Below are 24,702 nucleotides of genomic sequence, written 5' to 3' on the forward strand. Positions count from 1 at the left end.
GGTAAAGGAGAGATCAAGTAACATAAAGACTGAGCCCTGAGCACTGAGAGAGCACAGTGTGGCAGGGAACCTAAGAAGGTGATATTGAAGAAGTCACATTCTTTATCTGGAACAGACTGATTAAAGAAGTGAACTGAACTACTTGCAAGCCTGAGCTAAGAAACTTGGTAATGACACACTTTTCCTGATCTGGTCCTCTTCGCTCTTCCATCCTCATAATATTACTCTGTGCTACAGACATTATAAACCTATCCAGGATCCTGATACAGTTATGTCTACACCAGATGCTCCTCTGGCTGGATCACGCTAAACATCACTGTACATCTGACTAATTCTACTTGTTTAAACTGATATACTTCAATCTGGACATCTAAATATCCTTTTCTGATCTCAATCCTAATTTTTGATAGATTATAATAAATTGTCCCCCAAACCCCTGTAGTCTCCAACTAATAGCACTCTTCCCTTGAGTTCTCATACTGAAATTGTTTTCCTGTAGCTAATCCATTAGACAGAAAGTCTCTTGAGCTTAGATACTGTATTTCATTTTCTTAACGTGTCTCCAGTGCTTATCACAGCAAATGGCACGCAATTAAGATTTTACATCTACGGAGCTAAAATAAGTGTAAACAATTATAATAATAATCATTATTTTAACATTTTAAAATAATTATAGATATAAATAATTTAAAAGCATTTTACATACAATATACAATAAAGTAATAGATTTTTAAATCTTTCTTGTCAATCTTTTCTTGCAATTATATAATTGTAGTTTTCCTCTATGTAGCAGTAATATACGTTGTATTTTTCTTGGCTTATTAAGAATATGTCCATTATTTTGAGCTCTTTAACATATTGATCCTTATTAGTCCTCTTTTCTTTATTAGTTTCATCTCTCCCTTGAAAAAAAGGCTTGACAGTCTTTCTGGATCTTATGTTATCACCTACTTGACGTAGAAATTCCAAAGTTACTAGTTCTAGTCCTAGTCTGAGGTCCAGCTTTTTAAGTTTATTTCAGCTAAAACTGAATTGTTACTAAAAAAGCTTTCTGCTGATGCCAGGAATGGCCTTAGGCCTTCCCCAAAATTCTAACATCTCTCACATAGTTTAAGGTACTCTCCAGCTTTTTGCCATCACTGGAACATTAAAAAGAAAAATCCTAAGCATGACAGGGCACGTGGGTGGCTCAGTCAGTTAAGCTTCTGACTCGATTTCAGCTTAGGTCATGATCTCACAGCACGTGGAGCCCTGTGTGGGGCTTTGCACCAAAACTGCAGGGCCTTCTTGGGATTCTCTCTCTGCCCCTCCCCTGCTTGTGCATGCGCGCTCTCTCTCTCTCTCTCTCTCTCTCTCTCAAAATAAATAAATAAACTTAAAAAAAATCCCAAGCCCGACAAACCTACATTTACAAGAATAACATCAGAAGGAAGTGTCTGTCCTCACCTTGATCACTTCCCTGACCTCTGACAACCACAATAGATCAGACACAATGTCACAGGCTACTATCTCTTAAAGATTGAACTTTCTTTTTTTTTTTTATTTTTTTAACGTTTATTCATTTTTGAGAGACAGAGAGACAGAGCATGAGTGGGGAAGGGGTAGAGAGAGAGGGAGACACAGAATCTGAAGCAGGCTCCAGGCTCTGAGTTGTCAGCACAGAGCCCGACGTGGGGCTCGAACCTATGGACCGCGAGATCATGACCTGAGCCAAAGTCGGACGCTCAACCAACTGAGCCACCCAGGCACCCCTAAAGATTGAACTTTTTTTAGCAGATGGTATCTAAGCACATAAAAATAGATTTTAAATGAAAAATATGAGATCATTTCCAGTTGTTTTTCTTAATAAATCCATACACATGACTAATTCTCCTGAAAGCCATTTCATAGGTATAAAATAAGGAATCTGTGAGTACAGATGAGTGTAGATATGGAGAGTGAGTATGGATAGAGAAGACACTGAAGATTAAACTCTAAAGCACTCAAAAACTTACAGTTATGGGAGACCAGAGGGAAAGCCAGTCAAAAATTCAGGAGGAAATTCAACCACAACGAGATAAGAAAACCACGATGTTCCAGAAAATAAAGGATTTCAGAAAAGAGGGAGTGTTCAACTAGTATTCAAATAATACGAGGACTTTGGATACTAACCCTTTATCGGATATGTCATTTATAAAATCTTCTCCCATTCAGGAGGCTTAGTTTTGTTGATTGTTTCCTTCACTGTGCAGAAATCTTTTATTTTGATGTAGTCCTAATAGTTTATTTTTGCTTCTATTTCCCTTGCTTTGGGACACACATCTAGAAAAATGTTGCTATGGCCAATGTCAGAAACATTACTGCCTGGCTCCCTTCTAGGATTTTTATGGTTTTAGGTTTCACTTGTAAGTCTTTAATCCATATTGTTTTTATGTATGGTGTAAGAAAGTGGTCTAGTTTCATTTTTCTGCATGTAGCTGACTGCTTTCCCCAACACCATTTGTTGAAGAGACTTTTTCCCATTGTATATTCATTCCTCCCGTGTTGAAGATTCATTGACCATATGACTGTTGGTTTGTTTCTGGGTTTTCTATTCTATCTGTTGATCTATGTGTCTACTTTTGCACCAGGATCATACTGTTTTGATTACTACGGCTTTGTAATATAGCTTGAAGTCTGAAATTGTGATACTGACAACTTTGCATTTCTTTTTCAAGATTGCTTTGGCTATTTGTTGTCATTTGTAGTTCCACATACATTTTAAGACTCTTTGTTCTAGTTTTGTGAAAAATGCAATTGGTATTCTGATAGGGATTGCATTAAGAGGGGAAGTAGGTGGGGGGATGAGTGAAATAGAGGAAGCAGATTAAGGAATGCACTTGTCTTGATGAGCACTGGGTGATGTATGGAATTGTTGAATCACTATATTGTATACCTAAAACTAATATAACACTATATGTTAACTATACTGGAATTGAAAAAAAATAATATGAGGACTAAGGATTGACCACAAAATTTGCCAATCTGAGAATTACTGATAACCAGGACACACGACCTACCTCTCAGCCTCAATTACCTCATCTGCAAAACAGGATAATAACAGCACCCATTTCATGAAGCTGTGTGAAGGATGAAATAAGATAATACATGTAAGCACCTAGCATAATGCTAGAAACAGAGGAAGAGCTCAGTGATGGGCAACTATATTTTAATTACGGAACACTGAACAGCTTTGATCATAGAACTTATGATATTTTATTGAACACAGGATGCCTGACAACCCTGTGGGAGAGAATTTGGCTAGAGAAGAGTCTGGTGTGAGTAGAAACATATAGAAAGGATTCCAGCTCAGGGGAAAAGCTAGAACAAGAGACAATGAAGAGAAAAATACCTTGGGTAGGGCAATTTCCATCCTTGTATAACACAATTGATATGACTCTGGGTTTTATACTATTTCACAACTAGTAAGCATGTTCTTTTTAAACATTAGTTAAGGTTTGGAAACCATGTGAAAGCAAAAACAATTTTCCATTAAGGACAAATGTTACATAAAGTTTAATTATGTAAATAAGCTTAACATCACAAGTTAAAATCACATTTGTATCTCTTAACCTAGGAGAACAGGTATTTCTTGTTTTTTATATATTGTGTAACTCCACAATTTTACAATCAGCCCTTTCCAATTCTGTGTCTACACAAATAACAATAGACATATTATACAATTTTTGTGGTCCATGATACATTTATATTTGTTCCATTTGACTAATTTTGTAGTCAGTGACCTGATCTTATAGGACTTCCTCTATTTTTTCCTCTCTTCACCAGATTTTAAATTACCTATGTAATTGGTTCATGGCAAATACCTTAGACAGTGGCATATTTTACAAAATAGCTAAAAGACGCTTGTTCTAATAGAAGTGTATATTGATATTTAAGTACTGGGTGGAGGTTTTCTAAGACATCATGATCATATTGTTGTTAGAGTCTGATGAAGTGTGATTAAAAAAAACTTAGTGCTATAATAGGCTGGCTGAGAGTTTGTCCTTAAATAATGTATTAATATGAGTCATTTCTTTCTCTTTTAATTTCTAGAGTTTTTATGGACCCTCTATTCTCTTAAACTCTATGTTCATTTTTACTTACTACTCATCTATTATTGAGATAAATCTTTTTCTTAAGTTTTCTATTTTTCAAATTAAAAAAAAATACTGATTTTTGGAAGCCTATCCCCATGCATGCTTTCATAGCACTCTTATACTCATTTTCTATCCTAACATTTACACAGGAAATTTGGTTTGGGAAGCAAAATATAAATGTTTTCATTTATACAGGCCTGGAAACAGCACCAAAGATTAAAAGTAATGGTTCACTTGCAAGAAACTGTGAGTTGTAGCAAAACTTATTTGCTCAAATATATAGCTTATGTCTTATCAATTTATTTCGGGGTATGGTTTTTATTCTAAAATAAATTCAGAACTGATATAGTAATGGAAAACTCAGATAAATCAGTTTTTAAAACTGCAAAGCCAGCCAACTGACCTCCTCTAGATTTTCCCAACTACTCTTTATATTTTTTTTAAAAATTAAAAAACAGAACTAAAGGTACTGAGCTCAAAGAACAGAATTTAAATATCTAGTGAGCCCACACCTACCTCAATGAATCAATGAATCCCCATAGGATTACAGGAAATTGGCAATTCAAATGCCCTTACTCTATACATACTGTGCACTGAACATTCCAAATTACTGATTCTTCCGTTATAGCTGGCCATTTCTAAACAGGGATTTCTAGGTTATGAACATCTTAAAAAGATGAAAACTCTCCTAATCTTCATAAAAGCCAGAAATCTAACGTGAAATGATTTACTACAAATTTCATTCATTCATTTTGCCAATCCACTGGGAAAATAAATACATTTTTTTCTTTTTCTGTTTTAATGTTTATTTATTATTGAGAGACAGAGAATGAGTGTTGGAGGGGCAGAGAGAGGAGGAGACACAGAACCCAAAGCAGGCTCCAGGCTCTGAGCTGTCAGCACAGAGCCCAACACAGGGCTCCAACTCAGGAGCTGTGAGGTCATGACCTGAGCCGAAGTCAGACACTCAGCTAACTGAGCCACCCAGGCTCCCCTGAACACATTTTTTAAATGACTTTTTTTTGAAGCTAAAAAGTAATACTCACTAATACCGAAAATGTGACAATCACATATTTGGTGGTATATTTTAGTTCTTTACCCCACAGATGGCAGAGGGAGGGAAGGAACAGTATTAACTAATGTTTTTCATCAGCATTTCCTCACTTTCCTGATGAGAACATTGTTAGTTGAAAACTCAAAGAGGGCCAAAATTTAGGTCAATTCAAGTATTTCTGAGTAGGAGTATACTTTAGTCTCCCAGAAGGAAACAGTGTTCTTTGGACATAAACTCTCTGGAGATAATGAGTATTTTATTATTAGTCAGATAACATTCATTTTGGTTGAAATTTCCTTAAAATCAGGCCATGTCTCCTAATGCCTGCCATTTAGGAGTTGTTTTCATTTAGTGGTCATTTAAACCATTCTTTGGCTCTCCAGCTAGAACTATTAATACAGTACATGTTATGCCAGAGGAAAATTTTAACAGTTCTGTTTACTCTCCCACTTCCAAAAGCACAAAAACAACTTATAACTATTCCACACTTCCCATTGGGCACAGGGTTCTACCTGCAAGGATTCAGCTGGAACTTGAGTTTGGCTAATTTTCAACTCAGCACTTCTTTATTCATCCTTTTCCCTCCCCTCCCACCTTTTTCATTTGCTCCTACTACAGTTGGCTGTTTACAGGCTCCAGACCTTGGGCAACTCAAAAACCATGGTGTATTAATCTTTATGTGTCTCAACCTTGAGGACAGCTCAAATATCTGCTAAAAATATGCCAAATTTGTCAACTTTTAATTTTTTTTTTATTTAAAAAAAATATTTATTTATGAGAGAGAAAGAAGTCAGGGCACGAGAAGGGCAGGGGCACAGAGAGAGGGAGACACAGAATCGGAAGCAGGTTCCAGGCTCTGAGCTGTCGGCACAGAGCCCAATGCAGAGCTCGAACCCACAGACGGTGAGATCATGACCTGAGCCGAAGTTGGACGCTTAACCGACTGAGCCACCCAGGTGCCCCAAATTTGTCAACTTTTTAAAAGAAGATCATAAGCTCCCTGTATCTTTCTTATTTCTCAGATTTAAAATCTCAGTGTTTCAATTATGTGCATGTTTTCCACCATCTTTGCCTTTGGTGTCTGAAGACTGCTAAAGCATTACTTTTCGTTATTCATAGGGAAACAGACTTACAGCTTCTGTTAGACCAAGAGAATACACCACAAGTAGAGAGATAGTGATCTTTCAAAGTGCAGAGGTGGTTACAAATCCAAACATTCTTAATGTCTACACCACATTGCATTAACAAAAATAAAAGAAGGAGATATAATACTATTGTCTAACGATCTAGATTTACCCTAGGAGCATGGTTTCTTTAATGCTTCTTCAGCCACTAACTGTCACATCAGATCAGAAGTGAGTCTTAACACCCAGCAGCAGCTGGTGAAGTGTTCTCTCTACACCTCCCAGAAACGATTGCTTCCCTCTGCCTTTTTCAGCTCTCACTCTAATTCTGGTACAGGGTTTGTTTTCTGCTCAATTCACACTACCTTGCCATTACTGCCTCCCTTGCTCTTTGCCTTAATGTCTCCTATGGGTGTTCTTGTCTGACAGAAATCTAGGAATTCCGGCAGCAAAGTGGACACTTGGGCATCAAATGGCCAAACAGAGTTAGTGAAATGCAAGATTTCTGGTCCCAGGTGCAGCCTTGGAAGGAGTAGAATATCTCATCTTTCAACCAAAGGTTTGTTTTTCTATGTGGTTATAGGCCCTTTCATCAGAATACAGAAGTTACATTTCTCCTATGTGGCACTCAGCAGTCATAGCCATATATATCCAGGACAGGCAGAAACCCCAGTGAGTACATGTTCTTTCAAACTATCTGAAACTATTTCTGACATAGGAACTAACCCTCAGGAAAGGAGAGTCCGCCCCAGAAGATTCCTATTTCGAAAACAGTTTTAAGCCCAGACATTTATTTAGTCATTTTATAATATTGTTCTCATCTCATTAAGAATCTGAATGCAAAGCTCTTAAAAGATACTATGTCTACATTGTCATCAGGCTAAAAGGAATTTTGAGGGGTCACTTGGTATATTCTTATCCCTTTGTTTAGACCCCATACATTATTTTCCCTAACAGCTATCACATTTTCAAAACAACAATAAATTCCTTCAGTGTAAAACTTCATAGGCTTTGAGATGTGCTGTCATCTCTATTGAGATCTACCCCCCCCACACACACACCCCTCACCTGCCCTGCTCATATCCATATCACAGTTCTCAAAGTGCTACTACAATTGATTCTTATTTTAGGCATTGCTGAAGCTACAGAACAGTTGTAATCCTACCCTGGAAAATAGTTCTTTCTATTTATTCTAGTTTCTGTAACCTGTCCTCATATTCTCTTCATTTCTAAACTTCTTTGAACATGTAGGTTCATAACTAACAGTGGATACCTGTACTCTTAGATAGCACATGTGTCTGTCCTGTTGTTTAATAGTGCAAGAAATGATCTAGTAAAATTAATGACCCACTGGGAAGGCACAAATAAAGTTACATAATGAGGAATTTGATACTCTACTCTACATATATAATAAGGTATTTTAATGAGTTAAGTGAGTTTGAATATTTAAACACTGAATAGCCCTTGCAAATTATTCTCTGAGTTTCAAGCAATATTCCATATGCAATTCAAAATCTTAGAGGCTTATTTCCAATGGCTGCTTCCTGTCTGTGGAATATAAAAAGTGTTCTAACCAATCACTTCTAAAAGCATACATCGATAGAAGAGCTTTAATGCAGATATCAGAAGAAACATAAAAGAAGTATATGAAAGGATGACACTGTGATGATAAGAAATAGTTGGTTGCAAGACTTTTCAAGTAGATTATGCAGAAACTGACAGAGCTTCTGTTTATATTCCAAAAATGATCCACTAAGCAGATTTTTATCTTCCTGGTGAAAAAAATTGTTGAAAATGAGGTCAGTAGGTCTGAGCACAGGTAAATTATAGCATCCTTTGATTTTAACGTGATTTCAGAGAAAATATAGTTTTTTATCTACCACACTAGCATTGATGAAACTAATTACAAACAAAGAATTATAGACCCTTCTCAACTGACTGATAAACTGTCAACCGAGGAGAAGTGTCCTGATAACATCACTGGCCTGGGATTTTTCCTAGCTTCTGCTTTCACCTTTTCTGGGACAAGAAATCTGTTCCAAAATATCACACCAAAGTTGTCTTCCCTTTAACTCGCAACCAACGTTGCGATAGAAAAAGAGAATGTGGGGTGCCCGGGTGGCTCAGTGGGTTGAGCATCCAACTCCTGATTTTGGCTCAGGTCATGATCTCCTGAATGTGAGATGGAGCCCCCCAACCTAGCTCCATGCTGAGCATGGAGCTTGCTTGGGATTCTCTTTCTCCCTCTCTCTCTGTGCCTGCCCCACTTGCACACATATGCTAGCTCATGAGCGCTCTCTCTTTTAAAATAAACAAATAAACATTAAAAGAGAGAGAGAGAAGATAACTTGGCCACACGGTAGCTCCTTAAATGTATACAATAGTATCAACTAGCTCCAAGTCATTCAAGTTTAGACTATCACTCATTTCCCTCAACCATTTGTCAGATGAAAATGGCTCCTGGGTTTTTTAACGTCTTAACAAACAACTCAACATTCAATAAACTTTAATTAATATTCTTCAGAGGTGGAACTCAGAAAGAGACAAAAGAATCCATGTGAGGTCTGACCAGTGAAAAAGCAGTCAGAAATTATTAACTTGATATGGAATTCTACATGTAAATGGCATAGGATTTAGTCAAAGACTCTGTTAGTTTTATTTTAGTAACTGTGAGATAGCAGAAAATATAAATAGGTCTCTATCTTAGGTTCCTGACACTGAGTTCCTAAATCCCCTGGAATTTCCTGGGTGATAGGAATATACATATTTTTTTTTTTTTTCTGATGAGGTGACCCTGAATGGATTTCTGGATGGGGGCTGGTCACCAGAAAAACCACCACATAATTAGAAGCTTGGAGTTTTCAGCCCCTTTCCCACTGTCCACTCTGGAATTTTCCAGAGAGGGGAGAGGGACTGGAAATAAGGTTAATAATTGATTGTCCCTGTGTGAAGAAGCCTCCATAAAAATCCCAAAAGTGGGGCGCCTGGGTGGCTCAGTCGGTTAAGCGGCCGACTTCGGCTCAGGTCATGATCTCGCGGTCCGCGAGTTCAAGCCCCGCGTCGGGCTCTGTGCTGACAGCTCGGAGCCTGGGGCCTGTTGCGGATTCTGTGTCTCCCTCTCTCTGATCCTCCCCCATTCATGCTCTGTCTCTCTCTGTCTCAAAAATAAATAAACATTAAAAAAAATTTTTAAAAAAAATCCCAAAAGTATGGGGTTTGGAGAGCTCCCAGGTTAACAAGGGGGTGGCACATCCCAACTATACAGGACAGAAGCTCCTGTGTTTCCAGACCCTACCAGACCTTGCCCTGCTTATCTCTTCATCTGACTGTTTATCTGTATCCTTTATCATATCCTTTAACAAACTAGTAAACCTAAGTATTTCTGAGTTGTCTGAGCCACACTAGAGAATTCATTGAACCCGAGGAGGGGCTCGTGGGAACCTCCAATTTGAAGCCTTCTCGGACAGAAGTTATAGGTAACCTGAGGACCTACTACCTGCAATTAGCATCTTAAGTGGGGGGCAGTCTTGTGGGACTGAGCCCTTAACATGTGGGATCTGATTCTATCTCTGGGTAGATAGTGTCAGAATCGAGTTAAGTTGTAGGATGTCCAGTTGGTGTCAATAAATTGCTTGGTATGAGAAACACTCACATATCTGGTGTCAGTATTGTGAGTGTGGCAGTTGTGTGAGAGTAAAGGAGAGACTCAGGAGGGGGTCTGGAGGTTTTTCCAAGTCAGTAACCTATGTGTAACTTGTTTTTTGAGGTTCTCTCCTAATAAGACACGTACATCATTTTCATCTGACATTCTGTGAAATGGCATTCTAAAAACTTTTAACCTTTTTTTTTCTATGAATTCTTCCCAATAGTTTGGGATTGTTGACTCCTTCCTTTCTGATTGTAATGGACATCTTCAGATCTTCACATACTGTTCCAGTATCTCTACTACTTGCGACAAGCAGTCCTCATTCCCTTCCCCAACAATCTTGGCTGTAGTTGGGGCAGCCAATGAACTGATTCAGCCAGGATATGGGCATGTGCTCCAAAATCCTAGACTTTCTAAATTGGAACAAAACAAAGAGATGATATTCTTATCAAGCGGTGAAACTCATGATTAAGTTGGACCTATGTGGTTAATCCAGAATAATCTCATCTCAAAGTCCTTAATTTTTAGCACATGTGCAAAGTCTCTTTTGCTACCTAATGCAACATATCCATAGGTTCTGGAGGCTTAGACATGAACATCTTGGGAGGGCATCGGGGGGCAAGGGGGTTATTATGCCTCCTGCTAAAAATGAGACCAGCATCGCATCTCTCACATCATTCCATTCAGCAATAAAAATATATGAAACAGGAAAAGCCATATACTCTCCACATTAATAGCAGCCTGTTAATCAACATTATTTGGGAACAATGATTTAATTTAAAATGACTCTTTCAAGATTGTTTTTCTGGAAAGGAAATTTCTGCTGCTTTTATCTTTTTCTGAAGATGAGTTTGAAGATTCTTACTGGATTTATCCAGCATGCACTCAGAATGCAATCTTTGAAATGGAGAATTAAAAGTATTTTCATACCCACATACTTGAAGCCTGAGGCTGCTATCATTCCTGAGTGTAGAGAGTAAACACAGCGTCTCTCTTTGTTTTACTAATTGCTTTGTTTCCCCAAGCTGCTAGCACAACATCTGCTAGGCCAGAACCGCTTCTTCCACACGCCACAGAACCACTGCCGGCCAGATGAACGACCTGCGCTCCATGGGGTAAGGGCAAGTGCTTTCCAGGCACTCAGCAGGCAGTTTCCAAGAGGCAAAGACTTCAAGTAGAAATGAAGCTGAAACCCCACCCCTCCCCAAATCTTTACAATGGTTATGGAGTTGTTGATTCTGTAATGATCTCACACTGTCTGCAATTTTATTGATTTTGTTTTTCAATAGAACTGTTAAAGATTACAATCCTCAGATAGGCAGAATGTGGGCAGATGCTCATATGCTCACACACAGTTCTGCCAAGATATTTTTACATCTTTCTGCACATAAAACAAAATGAAGACATGTGTTATAGACCCATGCTACTGGTAACCCCCCCGAAGAAGGGAGTTTATGGTATGCTCATTTCCTGGACGAAGTATTAAAACAACTCTACCTAGAAAAAACGAACAGCACTTTCAAAATAAAAGAGATTTGCTTCTGAGGCACCTTATAAAACATTCCTAATTACCAAAACCCATTGAGACGGCAATTTGGGTCATCATATCCAAATGTCATCCCTGCTATTTCTAATTCAATATAAACTTCTTGTCACATCTACTGGTTAAGCATCAAAATACAAAATGCTGCAACAGCTTATGCTCTGTTGATGTTCATTCATCTACTGTGCATCAGAAAGGCTCATTTCAAATACGGCATGAAAGAAAGAAAAGTAAGCAAAAAACAAACTCAGAACTAAGACTTGAAATAAAGTGCGTCAAGAAAAATGCTAAAGAGGAAAAAATCACAAAATCATAGCCTTACCTTGGGAGACTTAGGCAGACCTACGGCCCTGTCTTCTGCCAAGGTGAGCAGGGTTAACCTTGTTTCCTCCACTGCGGGATGTTTGGGAGGGCGAGGTGGGGGGTGGGAGAAAGAGCTTTCATATCTTCGCAACATGTAATATTGTTCTTCAGTGATCTCTTCAACCAGAGTCCTGACTAGAAATGATTTTGTGTCCTTAGGAAAACTATTAACTAACTGAACAGTCATATTTAAGCGGCTGACAGGAATTTCCCAGCACTCCTTGGGGTTGGCAAAGTCACTTATGAGTAGGTAAGAGTCTGTGATGGCTTCCTCCAACCGCAGTCCTGGTGTAGCAGCCAAAATGTCTTCGTCAATGGAAAGATCTCTCACAGATACCTTCACATTGAAAGGCAAGTGGAACTGCGAACAGAGCTCAGAAATCTGGTACTGTTTCTTGTCATGAATCAGCTCTACAAAACCTCCTTCCATGTATAAAGGGAGCAGTGCTGCCTCATAGGATTTTTTGAGGATTTTTTCACAGGCCAGAACATTCACCACTTTTTTGATTCCCTCACAAAGGACTTCAGTCGTCTGTGAGTGATGCACTAGAAACTGGTCCCCGACAGATACAGATGACAGCTCATCATGAGGGGGATGAAAGGCTTTGGTGGCCACCACATGGAGAGGCTCCTTTTCGCTCTTTGCTATCTCAAGGTCATAGGCAGTTGGGAACTCCCGAGGTCGCCGCTTGAATTTGCCTTTATAGCTAGTGGGGATCAAGAAGTGCCTTTTAGGAAAATTGCTTCGAATTTCTGAAGCTAAGATCCTCGATGCCTGATACTTTTTGTGGATCACAATGGTTTTCCCAGGCTGTAAAATGCTTCTGGGCAGATGGTTTCCTTGAGGTGCCTCTATGACTTCAGCCACTATGGGGAACTCTTTACTGGTCATTTCAAAGAGCTCTTGTGTAGATAATAGCTGAAGAAACCAGTTGGCATCATAACTGTCAGTAATGTCTTTGACTTCAACATCTAAACTGGGGAGGATGCGGACTATGTCCTTTCGGACTGAAAAAAAAAAAAAAAAAGACTATGACATTTTGTCCATCAAAATGTTGCTCCGAGATACTATTAGAATCTCTCTTGGTGCCACAGATAAATTCCATTAAAAAAATCAGATACTCATGATATAACATACGTATGTGTGACTTCCTTTTTTCAAATTTTAAAATGAAGTAGATAATATGTAAAATACACAGCCATAAGCCCACTGCTCAGCTTAAAACACAGGAATTAAGCTGTCCTTTAGAGCTCTGTGAAGCTCACCAAAATCTCATCCTCCTCACTACAACCTAAGGGTAAATCATTCTCCTGATTCTAGTGTTAATTATTTCCCTGGTTTTATCATACATAACATAAATACATAAATATATGCACATATCTGTAAATGTATACTTGGTACTCTGAATAACACCCTTCCTGTAGAAGGCCCAAGACATACATTCTTTACATAAAATTCAATCCTCTTGCAGGACAATACTGCAAGATCATGGGATATAAGGTACTTAAGATTAATATAGGGAAGTGGACAACAAGATGGAATCCTTTTCCAATGTGAAAGTTATTCTTTCTCTGCTGATGTTCCATTAACACCTGGATAGAGGAGTATCATAGGACGGGTCACAGTCAGAGGAGCCATTCAGGAGCCTTAGGTATGCTGGTGGCTGCTTACCACAGTATTCCTTGCCTAATGTGGAACTGCAGACTAAGAAATCTAATTCTTTCTCTAAGCATTCACTATCCTATAAGTCTTTGTTTGAGACTACAGAGACACTTAAAATATTGTCCTAAAATTATTTACCTGTTGTCCATGCACTCTCCCACATAGATTGTTATAAATAGTCTTGAATTAGAAACATAGTTACTATTAACAGGATTTTATAATGGCTCATATTTTCTTAAATTTTTTTAACGTTTATTCATTTTTGAGAGGCAGAGACAGAGTGTGAGTGGGGGAGGGGCAGAGAGAGAGGGAGACACAGAATCTGAAGCAGGCTCCAGGCTCTGAGCTGCTAGCACAGAGCCTGATGCGGGGCTTGAATCCATGAACCGTGATATCATGACCTGAGCCAAAGTCGGACCCTCAACAGACTGAGCCACCCAGGCACCCCTTTGGCTTATATTTTCTTGACAGTTTCCTACCACTTAATGTTTTGCAACATTTTCATGTTTCCCAATATACCCTCTGTCAATACACTTTCTTCCTTGCATGCTTTTGGAAAAAAATTAATTTGGCAGATTTCAACGACAGAATTTCCTTTTATAAAGCATTACCTATGTTACTACTTCTTATATTATTAACTTTATGCAACTTCTGGAAACTATAACTTTATAATTTATGTCATATTACTTGCACATGCTGTGTAACAGAGTTGCTGAAGACACAACATAAAAAAGTATTATTTTTTTGAATAGAGAACAGAAAAAAGAAAAAAATCAATGGTTATCAATAGGATAAAGGTCTGTAAAATCTGTAAAGATTTTTTATTTAAAAAAATAAAAAGGCAGCTAAAAGAACACTTCTTAACTTCATCAATTCATTGTATAACATTTAGCATACCCAAACTTTTAAGATTGTTGCCACAGGCTTCCCTGGACCCCAAGGTAATTTTAAAAACACTAAAATCTCAGTAATTGGATAGAAATTAATGAGGTTTAAAAATTGTACAGTTATCACTAGATCAGCATCTTAGGCTCATGCCATTTCTCAAGTTGGAATAGTTAAGCATTGGTAGAACAGATGTCATTGAGGACTTTCTGGGGGCTCTAAATTGATCCATCAGAACATAGGGACCTTAATGTAACTTAGATCCCAATCTATATTGGGGCACTATATGTACTGTGGACACAAGGGTCTTTGATTATTTTGTTGACCAATTTATCACAATGTGTTAAATGGTGCCTGGTACATTGTAGGTACTCAACAAATGAATTGAATAAATGAAAAACTATTGCCAGAATAATGTTTTTGATTGAGCATTAAAGGATGTGATCCAGTAAATAAGTAGGGTTCCACATAACATTTCATTGGGGAAAATAAATTTCTAAGACTAATATTCCTGCTATACATCATAGAAGGTATTGTACTTTCATTTAAAACACAATGGAACTGGAGGGTATTATGCTAAGTGAAATAAGTCAGGCAGAGAGAGACAGATATCATAAAACCTCACATTAAAGGCCTATTTGCCTCAGTTTCTTTTATCTGACACATCATGTCTAGCTTTCAACAAAAAATTACAAGGTATATTAAAAGACAAACAAACAGTACAGTGTGAAGAGACACAGCCAAACCAGATATGCAGAGATTTTGGAATTTTCAGACTAGGAACTTAAAATATGATTAATATGCTAAGAGCTTCAGTGAAAGAAAATGGCAAAAAAGATGGGTAAGGTAAGCAGAGAGTTGGAAACTTTTGGAAAGAATTAAAAGGATTTGCTAGGTGTTGAAAACATAAAAACAGATATGAAGGGGCGCCGGGGTGGCTTAGTTGGTTGGGCAACCAACTTTGGCTCCGGTCATGATCTCACAGTTTGTGAGTTCGAGTCCCGCGTTGGGCTCTGTGCTGACAGCTAGGCACCTGGAGCCTGCTTCAGATTCTTTGTCTCCCCCTCTCTCTACCCCTCCCCTGCTCACACTCTGTGTTTCTCTGTCTCTCAATAATAAATAAATGTTAAAAATTAAAAAAAAAACAGATATGAAGAATGACTTTGATGGGTTCATCAGAAGACTGGAAATGGCTAAGGAAAGAATCAGTGAGCTTGAAGATATTCAAGATATATTAGTAGAAACTTCTCTAATTGAAAAGCAAAAGAAAAAGAGTGAGAAAAATGGAACATAATATCTAAGCACCATGAGACAACTACAAAAGGTGTAACATGTGCACCACGGATATGCCAAAAGGAAAACAGAGATAGGAACAGGAACAGTATCTGAAGTAATAATGTCTGACAATTTTCCAAAATTGAGGAGGCTTAGAGAACAGCAAGCATGATAAATACCAAAAAATCTACACCTAAGCATATTATATTCAAACTGCAGAAAATCAAAGAAAAAGAGAAAACCTGAAGGAGCCAGAAGGAAAAAAAAATCTTACCTCTAAAGGAAGAAGTATAAAAATTAGATCATATTTCTCTTCAGAAACCATTCAAGCAAGAAGAGAGTAAGTGACACACTTAAAGTATTCAAAGAAAAAGCCCATGAACCTAGTATTGTCTCCAGCAAAATTATCCTTAAAATTCAAGGGTGGCAGAATATGCCACCTCAAAGTATACCACTTTGGCAAAGATTATTTTGAGGTAAAGGGACTTGAAAAACAGCAGATATATGAAGGGTATTCTAACCTCTCCTTTTCTTCCTGAAAACAGGTGATAAAACCCCCATGTGAAAGATGCCTTCCCTATACAAGGAGAAAAGAATCATCCTTCTATAGGGAGTTAAAGCCAAGAGAAATCTGTCCAAACAGACCTTGTTAAAATAATTCTTATCTTCCTTTAGCCTCTCCACATTCTTAGAGTAGCTACTCTTCCACAGTTGCCTCTCTTTGTTCAAACCAATATAAAAGTATTCAAGTTTTGCCATTTTGGGGGTCTTCATTCCTTTATGAGGGCTCCCCAGTCACATAAAACATATAAATCTGTATACATTTCTCTACTTAATCTGTCTAATGTCAGTGTAATTCTCAGGCCCAGACAATAAACCCTAAGAAGTGACTGTTCCTACAAATTCTTTAATTTTTAATTTTTTATTTTTTTGTGACTTCCATTCTACAAAATTTTTAAAAAGTAAGTTCTGTCAATTCTAGCCCTGCAGTTTCAATTGCTAGTTCCTCCTATATTATTATCCAATAATAATAATAATTCATATACTTATTGGAAATTTTGATTTTTCTAAGTTTGATTTCTTTGCCATTTACTTTCCAAGATTATAATTATTTTTTTTCTCAAAAGTGTTTTCACATTTGATGGCCAGTGAGTTGTTTTGTTTATATTTTGTATCACATTATACTCTTTGCTATATGGTGCTTATTAGATGCACAAATAATTTCAAAGATCTGCCTTATTCTAGACATTTTTAAGAAGTTTTTACTCTATCCGAGTTTTATTTGTTTATTTACTTATTTATTTACTTATTTATTTATTTGACATCCAAGTTAATTAGCATATACTGCAATAATGATTTCAGGAGTAGAATCCGGTGACTTATCCCCTATGTATAATACCCAGTGCTCATCCCAACAAGTGTCTTTTTTAATGCCCCTTGCCCATTTAGCTATCTCCCCACCCACAAACCCTCCAAAAACCCTTAGTTTGTTCTCTATATTTAAGAGTCTCTTATGTTGTGTCCCCCTCCCTGTTTTTATATTATTTTTGCTGCCCCTCCCCTATGTTCATCTGTTTTGTATCTTAAATTCCACATATGAGTAGTCATATATTTGTCTTTCTCTGACTGACTAATTTCACTTAGATAATACCCTCTAGTTCCATCCATATTGTTGCAAATGGCAAGATTTCATTCTTTTTGATTGCCAGGTAGTATTCTATTGTATATATACACCACATCTTCTTTATCCATCCATCTGTTGATGGACATTTGGATTCTTTTCATACTTTGGCTATTGTTGATAGCACTGCTATAAACATTGGGGTGCATGTGTCCCTTTGAAACAGCATACCTGTATCCTTTGGATAAATACATAGTAGTGCAATTGCTGGGTCATAAGGTAGTTCTATTTTTAATCATTTGAGGAACTCCATACTGTTTCCACAGTGGTTGAATCAGTTTACATTCCCACCAGCAAAAGAGTACCCCTTTCTCTGCATCATCGCCAACATCTGTTGTTGCTGCTTGATTTGTTAATTTTAGCCATTCTGACTCATGTGAAGTGGTATCTCACTATGGTTTTGATTTGTATTCACCTAATGATGAGTGATGTTGAGCATTTTTTCACGGGTCTATTAGCCATCTAGAAGTCTTCTTTGGAAAAGTGTCTATTCATGCCTTTTGCCCATTTCTTCATTGGATTCTTTGTTTTGGGTGTTGAGTTTGATAAGTTCTTTAAAAATTTTGAATACTAACCCTTTATCTGATATGTCATTTGCAAATATCTTCTCTAATTCTATCAGTTACTTTTAGTTTTGCTGATTGTTTCCTTCACTGTGCAGAAGCTTTATACCTTGATGAAGTTCCAATAGTTCATTTTTGCTTTGGTTTCCCCTGACTCCAGAGACATGTTGAGTAAGTTGATGCTGCCAAGGTCAATGAGGTTTTTTCCTGCTTTCTCCTCTAGAATTTTGATGGCTTTTGTATTATGTTTGAGTTTATTTTTGTTTACGGTGTAAGAAAGTGGTCCAGGTTCAGTCTTCAACACATTGCTGACCAGTTTTCCCAACACCATTTGCCAAAGCAACTGTCTTTTTTCCATTGGATATTCTTTCTTGCTTTGTCACAGATTAATTGGCCACACACTTGTGGGTCCATTTCTGGACATTGATCTATGTGTCTGCTTTTGTGCCAGTACCATACCGTCTTGATGATTATAGCTTTGCAATACATCTTGAAGTCCAGGATTATGATGCCTCCAGCTTTGGTTTTCTGTTTCAGGATTGCTCTGGCTATTTGGGGTCATTTTTGGTTCCATACAAAAATTTTAGGATTGTTTGTCCGAGCTCTGTGAAGAATGCTGGTGATATTTTGATAGGGATTGCACTAAACATGTAGATTGCTTTGGGTAGTATCGACATTTTAATAATATTTGTTCTTCCAATCCATGAGCATGGAATATTTTTCCATTTTTTGTGTGTGTCTTCAATTTCTTTCATAAGCTTTCTATAGTTTTCGGTGTATAGATTTTTCACCTCTTTGGTTAGGTTTATTCCTAGGTATCTTACAGGTTTTGGTGCAATTGTAAATGGGATTGATTCCTTGATTTCTCTTTCTGCTGCTTCATTATTGGTGTATAGAAATGTAACTGATTTCTGTGAATTGACTTTATATCCCGCAACTTTGCTAAATTCATGGATCAGTTCTAGCAGGTTTTGGGGGGAATCTTTTTGGTTTTCATATAGAGTATCATGTCATCTGTGAGGAGTGAAAATTTGACTTCTTGCTGATTTGGATACCTGTTTACTCCTTTGTGATGTCTTATTGCTAATGCTAGGACTTCCAATAATATGGTGAATAACAGTGGCAAAAGTGGACATGCCAGTCATGTTCCTGACTTTAAGGGGAAAGCTCTGTTTTTCCCCATTGAAGATGATATTAGCAGTGGGTCTCTTGTATACGGCTTTTATGATCTTGAGGTATGATCCTTCTATCCCTACTTTATTGAGGGTTTTTATCAAGAAAGGATGCCATATCTCATCAAATGCTTTCTCTGCATCTAGTGAGAGGATCATGTGGTTCTTGTCCTTTATTAATGTGATGTATCACAATGATTGATTTATGGATTTGAACCGCCCTGAATCCCAGGTATAAATCCCACTTCATCATGGTAAATAATTCTTTTAATGTATTGCTGGTTCTGGTTGACTAGTATCTTGTTGAGAATTTTTGCATCCATGTTCATCAGAGAAATTGGTCGGTAGTTCTCCATTTTAGTGGGGATTTTGTCTGGTTTTGGAATCAAGGTAATGGTGGCCTCATAGAATGAGTTTGGAAGTTTTCCTTCAATTTCTATTTTTTGGGACAGCTTCAAAATAATAGGTGTTAACTCTTCTTTAAATGTTTTGTAGAATTCCCCTGGAAAGCCATCCAGCCCTGGACTTATTTTTTGGGAGATTTTTGATTGCTAATACAATTTCTTTAGTGGTTATGGGTCTGTTAAAATTTTCTATTTCTTCCTGTTTCAGATTTGATAGTTTATATGTTTCTAGGAAATTGTCCATTTCTTCCAGATTGCCCAATTTATTGGCACACGCATAGTATTCTCTTATTATTGTTTGTATTTCTGTAGTGTTGGTTGTGAACTTCCCTCTTTCATTCTTGATTTTATTTTTGGGGGTCCTTTCCTTTTTCTTTCTTTAAAAAATTTTTAAAATATGTATTCATTTTTGAGAGACAGAGGGAGACAGAGTGTGAGCGAGAGAGGGGCAGAGAGAGAGAGAGAGACAGAATCCAAAGCAGGCTCCAGGCTGTGAGCTGTCCGCACAGAGCCTGGCATGGGGCTCAAACTCATAAACAGCAAGATCACAACCTGATGACAACCTGAAGTCAGAAGCTTAACTGACTGAGCCACTCAGGCACCCCTTACTTTTTCTTTTTGATCAAACTGGCTAGGGGGGGTATCAATTTTGTTAATTCTTTCAAATAACCAGCTCCTGGTTTCATTGATCTGTTCTACTGTTTTTTTGTTTTTGTTTTTGTTTTCGACAGTATTGATTTCTGTTCTAATCTTTATTATTTCCCATCTTCTGCTGTTTTGGGGTTTTATTTATTGTTCTTTTCCAGCTTTTTAAGATGTAAGGTTAGGTTATGTATCTGAGACCTTTCTTCTTTCTTTAGGAAAGCCTGGATTGCTATATACTTCCCTCTTATGACTGTCTTTGTTGCATCCCAGAGGTTTTGGGCTGTGGTATTATCATTTTCATTGGCTTCCATGTACCTTTTAATTTCCTCTTTAACTTCTTGGTTAACCAATTCATTCTTCAGTAGGATGTTTTTGGTCTCAAGGTATTTTTTGTCTTTCCAAATTTTTTCTTGTGGTTGATTTTGAGTTTCATAGCATTGTGGCCTGAAAATATGTATGGGAGGATCTTGATCTTTTTGTACTTGTTTAGGGCTAATTTGTGTCCTAGTATGTGATTATTCTGGAGAATGTTCCATGTGCATTCGAGACGAATGTGTATTCCATTGCTTTAAGATGAAATGTTCTGAATATATCTGTTAAGTCCATCTGGTCCAGTGTATCATTAAAAGCCATTCTTTCCTTGTTGATTTTCTGCATAGATGATCTGTCCATTGTTGTAAGTGGGGTGTTGAAGTTCCCTACTATTATGGTATTTTTATCAATGAGTTTCTTTCTGTCTGTGATTAATTGATTTATGTATTTGAGTTACTGTGGAGTAACCCAATGTGGATTGGGTGCATAAATGTTTACAATTGTTACATCTTCTTGGTGGGAAGACCCCTTAATTATAATATAATGTCCTTCTTCATCTCTTGTTACAGTCTTTATTTCAAAATCTAGATTGTCTGATATAAGTATGTCTACTCTGGCTTTCTTTTGGCAACCATTAGCATGAAAGATGGTTTGCCATCCCCTTACCTTCATCTTTAGGTGCCTGTAGGTCTAACATGGGTCTCTTGTAAACAGCATATAGATGGATCTTGTTTTCTTATACATTCTGTTAATACCATGTCTTTTGATGTGAGAGTTTAGTCCACTGACATTTAGAATGAGTACCGAAAGGCATGAATTTATTGCTATTGTGTTACCTGTAGAGTTGGGAGTTTCTGGTGGTATTCTCTGGTCCTTTCTAGTCTTTGTTGCTTTTGGTCTTTTTTGTTTTGTTTCATCTTTTCTCCCCTCAGAGAGTCCCCTTTAAAATTTCTTGCAGGGATGGTTAAGTGGTTACAAACTCCTTTAGTTTTTGTTTGTCTGGGAAACTCGTTATCTCTCCTTCTATTTTGAATGACAGCCTTGCTGGATAAATATGACTGCATATTTTCCCAATTCAGCACATTAAATATATCCTGCCATTCCTTTCTGGCCTGCTAGGATTCTGTGGATAGATCTGCTATGAACCTAATTTATCTTCCCTTATAGTTTAAGGAATCTTTTCCCCTTGATATTTTCATAATTCTTTCTTTTGACTATTATATGCCTTGTTGATGGAGAATTTGGCTATCATATGCCTTGCTGATGGTCATTTTTTGTTGAATCTAATGGGGGTTCTCTGTGCTTCCTGGATTTTGATGTCTGTGTCTTTTCCAAGGTTAGGAAAGTTTTCTGCTATGATTTGCTCATGTAAACCTACCCCCTTTTCTCTCTTCGTCTTCTAGGATCCCTACGATTCAGATGTTATTCATTTTTAATGAGTCACTGAGTTCTCTAATTATATCGTGCTCTTTTGCCTTAATATACCTGTTTTTATCTTCATTATTTTCCATAAGTTTATCTTCTATATAGCTGATTTGCTGCTGTACTTCATCCACCCTTGCCGCTGTGGCATTCATTTGAGATTGCATCTCAGTTATAGCATTTTTAATTTCATCCTAACTAGATCTTACTTCTTTTATCTACACAGAAAGAGATTCTATGCTTTTTTCAACTCCAGCTAGTATTCTTATTATCATGATTCTAAATTCTGGTTCAAACATCTTGCTTATATCTGTGTTGATTAAGTCCCTGGCCATCATTTCTTCTTGTTCTTTCTTCTGGGGTGAATTCCTTCATTGTGTCATTTTGGAGGAAGAAAAAGAATAAAATAAAAACATTTAAAAAATTTAAAACACCAAAAATATCAAGTAAAGGAAGCTAGATTTTCAGGTGCGTTTTGGTCTGGTTGTTGAAAGCTTGATCAAATAGAGAAAAAAAGGAAAGAAAAGGAAAAAAAAAGGAAAAAAGTTAGGAAAACGTTTAAAATTTTAAAAAGATGTATACAATAAAGTAGAATAAAATGAAATGAAGTAAAATGGACTAAAAATTACAAAAAAATAAAAATATAGTAGAAAAAATTTTAAGAAAAATCTTTTTTATCAAAACAAAATAAAAATAAAATTTTCTCTTTCTGTATACTCAATAAAGAAAAAAATGAATACATGAATCAGCGAACAGAATGAAATCAGAATGAAATTACATCCAGTTTCCCCTAGAGGCACTAAGAAGTTCTTCCCCTATGAAGCACTTCATAGTCCCTAAACTAAGCAGGCAGAGAGACTTGTGGTATTCCTCTAGGGCTTGGTTGGTGCAGCTGGTAGAGGTTGGTGTAATAGCTCCATTCTCCACTGGGTGGTGCTGCTTAGCTCACTGTGGTGGATAGGTGTGGTGCTCCTATGCATGTATGCACATGCGTGGGAGAGGTGAAAATGGTGTCACCCAGCTTCCCAGTCTCTCGCATCAGAACTCTGCTCTCGCCAACTGGCAATCAAACACCCCTCCTTTGTCTCTGGCTTCCATCCACTCCTTGCTTCTACATTGTCAGTGACAAAGCTGTCAGCCTGCCAAGTGACACCTCTCTTTTGAATTTTATCTCAGATGGAGCTGTTTCCAAACTTAATTTCTTAGAGCCCTCTGGCTTGACCCCACTCCGACCTTCTGGGGGAGGATCTTGGGGAGCAATGGCTAGGTGTTGGTCTGCCCCCAGGAACATTTACATGACCATGCCACTGCAGAGGCCCTTAGACTGCAGCCAGGTGCCAGCCAAGCCTAGAAAATTTTCACATGATCGTGTAGTAGCAGTGGTTCAGGGACTATAGTAATTCACAACATGAATCTGGCCGGGCTTCACAACACCCTAGCAACCTTGTTCCAATACCAGCAAATGTGGCTGTAATCTTGGGTCTGCTGGGACCTTTGTGGGGAGGCTGCATGGCCTCTACTGAATGCCCTCCCGGCAGGGGAATCACCTCTCCCATGTGGCCCTCAGACCCCTTGGACCCCACTGTCTTCTCCTGCGAATTTGCCCTTTACACCAGAGGACTGCCAGGTATTGAGCTGTGGAGTTTCCGACTCTGCACTCCCCTGTTTATAGTCTTTATGGTATTTAAACCCTCTCCTTTCTCCCTTTCTTGTTCAGTTTCTTATGGGTGTTTCCCTTCTTTCTCTTTCTCTCCAGCTGCTTTTGAGGGGAGTGTTTTTCCTGTACTCTCCCCTCTGTCTCCATCTTCTCTCTGCAAACCACAGCTCCCTAACCTCTACGGCTTCTCTTTCCCATACTTCACCTCTCTGTGCCACATACCTGCTGAGTTCTGTGGCTCAAGTTATGTAGATTTTTGTGTTAGTCCTCAGATCAATTTTCTAGGTGTGCAAAATGGTTTCATGCTGACCTAGCTGCATTTCAAGGACAAGAGAAGCAGCAAACTGCTATCCTTATTCTAGACTTTTAAATTAAAATTTTCTTCATAGTTCATCCATTTGGTTTCAGTTTCCTTTATGAATATTCTGTGAATTATATTTTTTTTCCATTTACTTAGCTTCATTTCAATTTAAGAGCAACTATACTGTGAATTTCCATTTGATTAGATAGTTCTTCCCCATTTCTACTGCTGTTTGTATTTATGAATAGAGAAAGTGCCTTTTGGGTTGCTGATCATGACCTTCACTGAGAAATCAAGGGTCATTTTAAATGAATATACTTAGGGGCACCTGGGTGGCTCAGTGGATCGAGCATCCAACTCTTGATTTCTATTCAGGTCATGATCCCAGGGTCGTGGGATCAAGGCCCATGTCAGGCTATGTGCTGAGTGTGAAGCCTGCTTAAGATTCTTTCTCTCCCTCTGCCTATCTCCCTTGCTCACACACACACTCTCTCTCTCTCTAAAATAAAAATAAATAGGGCTCAGTCGGTTAAGCATCCGACTTCAGCTCAGGTCATGATCTCGTGGTTCGTGAGTTGGAGCCCTGTGTAGCACTCTGTGCTGACAGCTCAGAGCCTGAAGCCTGCTTTGGATTCTGTGTCTCCCTCTCTCTGTGCCACTTCCCAACTTGTGCTCTCTCTCTCTCTCTCAAAAATAAACATTAATAAAATAAAATAATAAAATGAATATACTTACATTTAATATGGGTTTATTTATGATACTTTTCTTTTTACATTTTTATTTAATGTATAAAAGTTAGGAGAAGTGAATAGCCATTTTCTTATATTGGATGATACATGTCAACCTGTGTGTTCTCCATTGATGTTTGTGATGGTTA

At 37.8% G+C, this 24,702-nt stretch overlaps 1 protein-coding gene across 1 annotated transcript in view; it reads right to left on the reverse strand.

Moving 5' to 3' along the window:
- The window catches only part of THEMIS (thymocyte selection associated), a 190,538-nt gene that overhangs the window by 77,720 nt on the left and 88,116 nt on the right, over window positions 1–24,702 (reverse strand). Inside the window, exon 5 of the mRNA XM_042939787.1 lies at window positions 11,805–12,853. Coding sequence (XP_042795721.1) covers window positions 11,805–12,853 — 1,049 coding nt within the window. The remainder of the gene's footprint in view (window positions 1–11,804; window positions 12,854–24,702) is intronic.

This window comes from Panthera leo, chromosome B2 (assembly GCF_018350215.1).
Source record: "Panthera leo isolate Ple1 chromosome B2, P.leo_Ple1_pat1.1, whole genome shotgun sequence".
Lineage (NCBI taxonomy): Eukaryota > Metazoa > Chordata > Mammalia > Carnivora > Felidae > Panthera > Panthera leo.